This window comes from Papio anubis, chromosome 3 (genome assembly GCF_008728515.1).
Source record: "Papio anubis isolate 15944 chromosome 3, Panubis1.0, whole genome shotgun sequence".
Classification (NCBI taxonomy): domain Eukaryota; kingdom Metazoa; phylum Chordata; class Mammalia; order Primates; family Cercopithecidae; genus Papio; species Papio anubis.
In genome coordinates this window covers 100554566-100564874 of record NC_044978.1, presented here as the reverse complement: position 1 = coordinate 100564874, position 10309 = coordinate 100554566, and the positions used below count along the sequence as shown (strand labels likewise).

The following is a 10309-nucleotide window of genomic DNA, read 5'->3' as shown; positions in this document are numbered from 1 at the left end:
GTTTTGTTTTTTTGAGATGGAGTCTCACTACGTCGCCAGGCTGGAGTGCAGTGGCACAGTCTCGGCTCACCGCAACCTCCGCCTCCTGGGTTCAAGTGATTGTCCTGCCTCAGCCTCCCGAGTAGCTGGGACTACAGGCATGTGCCACCATGCCCAGTTAATTTTTATATTTTTCATAGAGACAGTTTCACCGTTTTGGCCAGGATGGTCTTGATCTCTTGACCTCATGATCCGCCCACCTCGGCCTCCCAAAGTGCTGGGATTACAGGCGTGAGCCACCACTCCTGGCCCTCCATTCTACTTTCATAGTTAGCTGTTCTTTCCTCGTGCTCTGTGAAGAGGTGCCTTCCACCATGATTTTAAGTTTCCTGAGGGCTCCCCAGCCATGTGGAACTGAGTCAATTAAACCTTTTTTCTTTATAAATTAGCCAGTCTCAGATATTTATTTGAAGCAATGTGAGAACAGACTAATACCTGTCAAAACACCAAGCCTGAAAAACCCACTAATTGGCTCTCTGCTTTCTCCTGAGCAGCTGAACACTGTTAGAGTAAATCACACAATGCCTCATTATCCCAACTGTGATATGTGCTACAAGAGCACATAACAGGAGGACCTAACCTTGTTTTCAAGTAGGGTCAATGATTTTCCAAATTATTTTTGAACTTTTTTTAAAGGAAACAATGACATTGACAACTGAGAGATGAGCCCTAAAATGAGTAGTGCCAGTCAAAGTACAAAGTATCAGCAGGGTACAGGGTAGGCATTTGATATTTCCCTGCAACTGGAACAATGTAAGTGGATGGAGTAGAGTTAAAAAAAAAAAAAAAAGTTTGGGAAACAAGCACATAAGACATGAATCCCTGCTATAAGGGTGCTATTTAGTATAGGAGGTCAGATTTGGAAATAATGCAGCAACAATAACAACTGATGCTGTAAGAAATATATGTCGCTGTCTGGGAAGGGTCTGGAATTGAAACCTATTTCAAAGTTAATAAGATAGCCTGTTATCTTGTTTTATGGCAGTAAACTTAGATTCCTGGGTCAGTGACAAAGAACTTTGTAATTTATGGCAAAAGCAGAAGTCAGAACTTATGTTTATGCCAGTTTTCCATGTCCCCCAAGTCCCACCGGGATGGTGAAGATGGGCCTCCATGGATGTCTGCACATGCAGTCAGTGGGTTACATTATAGGAGAGGAACACTGAGTTTGGGGGATTCACTACTTTTGTAGTTAAGTGGAAGCAAGCCTACTCTTTGGGAAGAATACTTGAGCTATGAAACGGATCATCCCAAACCACCCTGAAAAATGACCTAGGTAAAGAGCAGTTAGGACCTTACGTTCTTGGCAAACCCAGAATTTGCAGGTCCCATGACAAATGACCCCTCCCAAGAGTATGGTGGGTTCATGGGATGGAGTTTGGAGGAGTCTGGATAAATTACTCTTCAGGGCTTGAAGAAAGGCATCGCTGAAGAAGTGATGTTTAAGCTATATTTTCATCAAGCAGGCATGGAGAAAGAAGGGTATTTCAGCCTGAGCCCAGCCAAAACACAGGTGTGGAAACATGATAAGGACTTTTGTATGCTCAGAACTCTTACTAGCCTCTCATTATGACTAGAGTTTACAGTATCAGGTATGGGGAATGTGGAAGATGGGTGGGGGAGCTGTGGCCTGCTGTGAGAGATCGAGTTAGAAAGAAAATAAACTCTTGTTTACCTTGCTGAACAGTCCGAATGTTATGCAGGCAACAAGGGATCATTGAAGCTTCTTATTCTCATAGCAGAAGAATGCTATGACTGATCTGGTATATGTTTTAGAATGATAACCCTGGATTATCAGGTAAAAACGCTGTCTTAAACATAGTGTTGTACATTTGCTCCCTAAGAGTCCCTGAAAATGACAGTAACAGGATTTTTAAAGTCATAAACTCTTGAGGGTTAAGGAAAAGGAATAATGGAAATAAAATTCTGGAATCAAGAGCAAAGGGCTCAGTTGACTCGAAAAAGCGGAAGTGTAAACCCCCAGTGAGCAAAACCAACAAGCAATTCTATTTGTATCACAGAAACCCCTAAAAAGCTCAGAAACTGTCTTCAGGAAGTAGAAGTGAAGAGGGTAACTAAAAGGACTGGAAGTTCATTTAGGAGAGTTACATCCTTTATGCCACCCGCCCCCCCAGCCTTACTCTGAAGGCTTTTTTTTTTTGTTTTTTTGGTTTTTTTTTTTTTTTTTTTTTTTGGTTTTAAGGAGCAGAAAGTTTAATAGCCAAGAAAGAAGGGAGAAGAAAGGAAGAAGCTCCCTTCTACAGAGAAAGAGGGAGGTGGGGGCTCCAAAGCTGAGAGTGGAGACCCTGCGGGATGCGGACCTGAAGGCTTTTTTTTATTGTTCAGTAGTAAAACGGGGTCTCTGTAATGGAAGACACCAGGCACCTAAAATAAGAGAATTAAATGAAAATTGTACTAAATTCTGAGACATACCCCAGCCTCCATACCCCTCCTCTCCCACTTGATTTTCAACAAACGTCCTATGGGCTCAAGATCTTCCAATCAACGTTTAAATATCTCCCCACTCACATATGAGCAGATAAGCACCACTAGACATCCTAGGAAAGCCTCTTATTATGAAAGAGCACAAAACCAACAGGAGAAAGAAAAAGGAAACTTGAGGGAAACATACTGCAAGGGAAGAAAAACTTAAAAAGATTATTAATATCAGAGAGTTGGAAGATGATACTGGAATAATAAAACAGATCATTTTGGCAGCAATTTAGAGTCAATCAAAGGCAAACAAAACTGAAAACGTTTTAGGAAAAAGCTGACCAAGAACACCTGAACTAAAGTAGCAGTAATGGCGATGAACATCTAAAAAACGCAGGCTCTAGGCCCCTCCTAGAAAACTAGGGGATGAACCTCTGGGGATGGAGTCCAGGAATTTGGAAATCTTCTAAAATACCACTCCTTGCAATTCTGATGTAGCCAGCCGGGTGCTGGTCTTAAGACAGAATTAGAGGACACAGGGTCTAATCGGATGTAAGAGGGTAAGTGGGAAGGTTAACTGGCTGGCTGGGTGGATGATGGTGTCATCCCAACATAGAAATATAGACAAGATACACTTTTGCCCACTTCCAACCTAAATACATAAATAAGGCTGTGTCAGTTTGAGTAGCCCATGGGACATCTTGGAAAAGTATAGCTGGCATGTGGAGATATTTTTTGCTTAGATTCGTACCACAGTTTCCTTGTCACCAACAACTACGGCTGCGAGAGTCCTTTTTTTTTCACGTACTGTTTTGATGCAGAGCTGAATTCGCAGTCCCTCCCACGGCTAAAACCCCCCAAACAAAAAAATCCCGATTACTCTGCCACCAGACAGTAGCTTTAAAACACCACTGTTACTACCCTTGACGCTTACTGTGATAATTGACATATCTCCAACTGTAACAATTCCCTTGGAAACAGAAACTTGTATTCAGGCATATAGTTTACAAAACTCCACCACGGACCTGCTTTAATTTCTTTACAGGTCCTAATAAATGCTCCTGTCAAATTCCTTATCGTTTCAATCTGCTTCCCAATTAAAAGGTCAGCATCATGACGACAGGAACGTCGTTTGCAGGCGTCACTGCTGCAGCCCTATCTCCAGCACGTTTGCAGAAAATGTCCTTGGTTGAAGGCCAATAACTCTCCTATTTCACAATGATTTCATTTCTCTTCACATCAACCCTAGGTGATGTTTTTATTCTCACCTTATGAACGAGAATACTGCAGCTCAAAATTCAAGTCTTGCCCAGAGTTTCTTGGCAAGTACGAAAGGGTTATGGCTACAAACTGGTCAGCTCCAAAGTCCTTGCAAACCCTGTCCGAGACCATGCGCGACCCCAAGGAGCGCCTGAGCAGATAACCAAAAGTGAAAAAGCCTACAGAACTCTTCTCTCAAGTTGGCGCTTCGGCTTCAGGAGAGGCCGAGTCAGCTCGACACAGCCTCCCTGGGGTCGCTCGCACTGACGTCACATGGCGACGCGGAAGATTTGCGTATGGGGCCTCGCTCTGGGATAGCTTTACGGCTTCTGGGAGCTGCAGCTTCGCGGTGAGAAGTATCTGCGAGGAGCCGTCCGGGAAAGGTCCGAATGCGAACAAACCTAATCCGCGAGACTTGCTAAGTGAGTCGCCGCAGGGCGCGGTGTCCGGCGGGGGTCGGTGTGAGGGAGGCGAAGTGCCGCGAGGCCTAAGCCTGCTTCCACACACATTTGCTCAGCTTCAGGACCACTGCCTGGCCTCGGATTTGATACATTGGGGTCTGGCGTGCTGGTGTGGTGCAGACTAACCCTGACCTGTGTGTACACTCCTGCGTTACTAGCCTCCGTCCCTCCGTCCCTCCATTCAAATGGAAATAATGTGCTCTGCGCTCCGCTACCCCCTAGAGTGGTTTCGAAGAGCAGTGAAGAAATGTTTAGGAAGCTATAAAGTGCATTGCTACTCGCTGCATACCGTAAATTAAGAAGCAGGTGGATTGGGAAAATAAAGTTTCTAGATTATTTATCCATTTTTAAAACAACCAGTGACCTAGAGAGAGGCCCCATACCAGTAGAATTTGTTGACACTCTTAAGATCTCTATTGACTAAATAGCAGCTTCGACGGTTGTAAAGTAGCAAATATCTTAAATTTATTCCTTTTACATATAAAATCTGCTTACCAGAGTTTGCTTTTTTTTTTTCCTTTTTAAAGTCTCAAACATTTGGGCATTATTAAGTATTCTCTACTGCAGAGAATGTTATTTGTGATTCATGAATGAAAATGAAAACCTGAAACAACAAGAATGGATTTTACCTTAAATCTCTGTAGCATCTTTTGGGAAAATGGAAGGAAGCATCTTAATTATCGTATAGATGTGTAGGTATCCTTCCGCACTACCTATATGTTGCGAAATAAACTCATTCCTCATCATTTGAGCGCGTGCTGTAGAAAGCCTTCCTTATATTTACATAATCATTGTATGTCTGAGGAAAGCTTAAAATTGTATCTTGTGCATAAAAAAGAGCTAATATGTATAGAAATGCTTACTAAAATTAATGTAAGTACCAAAGTTGCCTTACATGTTTAAACTTTATATTTAGAAATCACAGCATTGTCAAACTTACAGGTCTTGGCAGTTATTGGTTCATTTTACTCTCTTTAAGATTTTTTTTCTAATTCATGTTAATTAGTTGATATAAATGAAAATTGAGTCAGTCAGGAAATCAGTTCAAATAAATGTGAACAAATTTTTAAAAAAAGAAAAAAAGACTTGGCCGGGCGCGGTGGCTCCGCCTGTCATCCTAACGTTTTGGTAGGCCAAAGTAGGTGGATCACTTGAGGTCAGGAGTTGAAAACCAACCTGGCTAACATGGAGAAACCCCGTCTCTACTTAAAAAAAAAATAAAAACAAAAATTAGCCGGACGTGGTAGCGCGCACTTGTAATCCCAGCTACTCGGGAACTTGAGGTGGGAGAATCCCTTGAACCTGGGAGGCAGAGATTGCAGTGAGCCGAGATCGCGCTGCTGCACTCCAGCCTGGGGAACAGAGCGAGACTCTGTCTCAAAAAACAAACAAAAACTTTACTGAAATAGGCTACTTGGTAAATCTTACCTGCTTTAAAATATGGAAAATAGAGTTCACAGAGGGAAAAAAATAACCTTTACCTTCAAGGAAACACTGTGAGTTTTTCTTTTACCATTGATCCCGAGTGTTTCTTTCTTGAAATACTGTTTCAAATCTTCTTTTAGTATAATCTGCATTAAGAAACCCAGAGAACATTGCATTGATATACTGCTTTATTGAGTTGTAATATTATATTTTCAGTCTAAATGAACTTATTGGCAATTTAAAAATAAAATATACAGTATGAAGAGTTTACTTCTTGACAATTATACAAGTATGACTTTTGTAAAATACTAATATTATAGTAGTAATAAGCACTGTTTTTATATATAGTTGTCTAGAACTGAATGAATAGGAATAGAGTTTTTTACTTTTCTTCTGTCAAAGATTGATTTTGCTTTCATCTGAGTTCCTACTGGAATTTAAAAACAAAGTTTATTTACATTAATCATTTTGTTTTATTTTTATTTCATTTACTTATTTATTTATTTTGAGATGGAGTCTTGCCCTGTCACCCAGGCTGGAGTGCAGTGGCGCCATCTTGGCTCATTGCAACCTCTGCCTCCTGGGTTCAAGTGATTCGCCTGCCTCACCCTCCAGAGTAGCTGGGATTACAGGTGCACGCCACCTTGCGTGGCTAATTTTTGTATTTTTAGTACAGACAGGGTTTCACCATGTTGGCCAGGCTGATCTTGAACTCCTGATCTCAAGTGATCCGCCCCCTTTGGCCTCCCAAAGTGCTGAGATTACAGGCGTGAGCCACCGCACCTGGCCACATGAGTAATTTGAAAGTCACCATGCAATATTTTGACTAATTTATCTTAACAAATCTGTAACAGTTACTGAAGGAAAGTGAAAAAAATTAAGTGTGGGGTCCTTTAAATTTGATTTTATTGATTAATTTTTTATATATTTCATATTTACATTGTGGTCCGTTGAGAGAGAAGTCTCCATTTTTACCTGCTTCATTTTCATCTCTGTATACCACTCCCCTCCCAAATTTTTTTGATGCTCTGACCCAGCATAGGTTGATGTATCAAGTTAATTTTCAACCTCATTGTCCTCAGTAAAGTCACCATAGACATTTCATAAGTTCAGAGATTCTTCATTTATATATCTTTGATATAATTATTTTCGTGAGACATGATTATAGAGAAGTTTCTCCCTGTCCCTCCACTGAGCTTACTAAAACTCCATCTCCCCCTAACACTTCTGTATATACACAGGGTTCTCTGCTACAAATTGATGTTTAGATAAACTTCAGTGAAATGACTCTTCAGGAATTGGTGCGTAAGGCTGCCTCCTGTTATATGGACAAAGTAGCTGTATGTTTTGATGAATGCAACAACCAGCTTCCAGTTTACTACACCTACAAGACTGTGGTTAATGCTGCTTCTGAATTATCAAATTTTCTGCTGTTACACTGTGACTTTCAAGGAATTCGGGAAATTGGTCTCTACTGCCAACCTGGAATAGACTTACCCTCTTGGATTTTAGGGTAATATTTTTTAGAACTGTAAATTTGATGTTACTCCAAGCTAATGTAATTTTTTAATAGAGTATATTGCAAGTTACTGTTCTATTTACTATTGAATTTTTCTGTATTGTTTGGTCAATTGTAGAGAGGCTAAAGAAGTTTGCATTTCCCCTAGTATTATTTTTAATTATTTAAATTAATTATTCTGAGCTTATTTTGGAGAGACTAGAAGCTTTTACTAATAGAACATTTAAGTATCTCCAAAATATAAGGGCTTCATTAATCTGTTAAAGGAAAGCAATTATGATAATTTATAACACTTTGTTGTTAGATAAAAGAAAACAGGATTTCACAGATAACATGACTATGTTTTTTGTCCACAACTGAAAATTTAAGCACTAAGGTATTCAATAAATCAGTAAATTAGAGTTTTGGATAATAGTTGATATAGATTGAAATATGAACCTATTGGAAGACAGATATTTGCAAAATGTTTAATCATTTTGCAATGATTCCAACAGATATTTGCAAAATATTTAATTATTTAAATTGTTCTAGAATGTTATCCTCATACAGTGATTTATATTCTAGAACTCTGCAATAAATATAAACTGCCAAAGAAAGAGTTTATTCATTCTATATGTGTCTTGGTAAATTAATTATATAAGTATAAAGCAAAAGATATTCAAAAATTTACTTTTGGCCAGGCACAGTGGCTCACACCTGTAAATCCCAGCACTTTGGGAGGCTGAGTCTAGAGTATTATTTAAGGCCAGGAGTTCGAGACCACCCTGGTGACTTAACAAGACCCCATCTCTATAAAACAATAAACAAAAACAACAACAACAAACATTTACTTTCACTCAATTATTGACAAAATTTATTGAGAACTTACTATGTGCAAAGATCTGGTGTCCTTAAAGTATACCTGAAACTACTTAAAATGCTTAACTTTTAAAAATCTTGTATTTCTCTATATTAAGTGATGAGAATTTAACATAGTAAATACTTAGGGTTTTCATGAAGAAAAGATAAAATGACAGTGTTTATTTATTTATTTATTTTTGAGATGAAGTTTTACTCTTATTGCCCAGGTTGGAGTACAATGGTGTGATCTTGGCTCACCGCAACCTCCGCCTCCCGGGTTCAAGCAATTCTCCTGCCTCAGCCTCCCAAGTAGCTGGGATTACAGGCGCCCACCATCACCCGGCTAATTTTGTATTTTTAGTAGAGACAGGGTTTCTCCATGTTGGTCAGGCTGGTCTCGAACTCCTGACTCGGGTGATTCACCTGCCTCAACCTACCAAAGTGCTGGGATTACAGCCACTTGAGCCACTGTGCCCGGCTAAAATGACGGTGTTTATTACCAACTAAGTGTCAATGAAAACATTGGAAATTTCTGATCAGCAATAAAGCGCTCCAGAAACCATTTTTATGCTGCTACAAAAAATAAAGGGCATAGAGAAATAGAAATGCTTAAACAAATACTAAATCAACAGACATTCTGTGCTGACTGTGTACTTTTTTCTCTAGAATTCTCCAAGTCCCAGCTGCTTATGTACCTATCGATACAGATTCACCACCATCATTATCAACTCATTTTATGAAAAAATGTAATCTAAAGTATATCCTTGTTGAAAAAAAACAAATTAATGTAAGTCTAGGTGTTTCAATTGCTTTCTGCCTGTATTACATTTATCTTTCAATTGAAGCATTCCTTCCTTCTCCCATCTGGATTCCTAAGTCTGCTAAATGTGGCAAGGTTTCTCAGTCTTTGCACTATGACATTTTTAGGGTTGAGTAATTGTTGTGAGGAGTGTTCCATACATTATAGGATATTTAGCAATATCTTTGACCGCACTCACTAGACTTCAGTAGCACTTCCCAGTCGTAACAACCAAAAATCTCCAGACATTGCCATTTGTCCCCTGGAGGGGCTCTCCACCCCTCATACTGCATTGTGAACCACTGTTCTGTGGTATGAACAGATCTGCTAGCCTTATAATAATATATTATGCATTGTTTTGAATTTCCTTTCTCTTTCCAAAGTATTTCCTATACTGCAAAATTTTATAATACTTGAAACTTTCATATTTATAGCAATTACATTGGTCAGCAACACTGAAGAATTATAACAAAGCTTGCATTTTGAAAAAGAGACTGGTACTTAGAAGAGATCTTTCCAGAAAACTAAATTTATTGTTTATTGTTTTTTATTTTTAAATGATTGCCAACCAAAGATATAACCAAGAAACACTGCTTTGCGTCTTCAGCAAGACGCAGCCCATGCTTCATTATTTATTTATTATTTATAAAATACTGTTTTACTAAAGGGGAAGAACATTATAAAAATATATTCAATTTAGCCTGTTTTTGCCATTTTCTATATGAGCCAGTTTGTAATGGGGTAACTTAAATGCGTTATTCCCTCCTGCCCCCCCACACTCTGTGTGTGTGTGTGTGTGCATGCGCGCGTCTGTCTGTATGTATATAAGAAATATCAAGAACTTGAGATATATGGGTTACTTTCTAGAGACTCAAAAGGGTTTTTTTTTTTTTTTTTTTTTTTTGAGCCAGAGTCTCACTTTGTTACCCAGGCTGAAGTGCAGTGGGCAGTGGTGCGATCTCAGCTCACTGCAACCTCTGCCTCCCAGGTTCAAGCGGTTCTTGTGCCTCAGCCTCCCAAGTAGCTGGAATTACAGCTGCATGCCACCACACCCGGCTAATTTTTGTATATATTTTTTTAAGTAGAGACAAGGTTTCGCCATGTTGGCCAGGCTGGTCTTGAACCCCTGACCTCAAGTGATCTGCCCGCCCCGACCTCCCAAAGTGCTGAGATTACAGGCATGAGCCACCACACCTGATCTGGTTAATAAATGTTTTAAAAATAAATATTTGTTAGTGTGTAGCCGAAGTTCCCTCTACTCCTCAAATTGGTTATTCCATTGTTCGTAAGTAAGCAAAACTGAAATGGGGATGTGATGTTTATTTTTCTTAGCAACCTTAGTGAAAATTTTATAAAGGGTAACTTAGTATCAGTATTAATTGTCAATATCAAGGCATTCTTTATGACCAGTAGGAGTTGGGCATAGCAAAACCCAAGAACGAATGAGTTGAGCATAGCAAAACCTTGCTTCCTATCCCATGATTTTGATGATGGTGTAAGTGTTCTTCCTTCATTTAACACAGGAACAATCAG

At 39.5% G+C, this 10309-nt stretch overlaps 1 protein-coding gene across 11 annotated transcripts in view; it reads left to right on the top strand.

Annotated features, from left to right (window-relative positions):
• Window positions 1-2271: 2271 nt before the first annotated feature.
• The window catches only part of AASDH (aminoadipate-semialdehyde dehydrogenase), a 47532-nt gene continuing 39494 nt past the window's right edge, over window positions 2272-10309 (top strand). For 2 of the 11 annotated variants that reach the window (XM_031664468.1, XM_031664467.1), the window contains exons 1-3: window positions 2272-4154; window positions 6860-7131; window positions 8644-8764. In XM_031664468.1, coding sequence (XP_031520328.1) covers window positions 6902-7131; window positions 8644-8764 — 351 coding nt within the window. In that variant the 5' untranslated portion in view covers window positions 2272-4154; window positions 6860-6901. Of the gene's footprint in view, window positions 4155-4720; window positions 4886-6859; window positions 7132-8643; window positions 8765-10309 lie in introns of all 11 variants that reach the window. The other 9 variants (XM_009207045.4, XM_009207047.4, XM_009207048.4 and 6 more) reach the window with 9 other exon arrangements.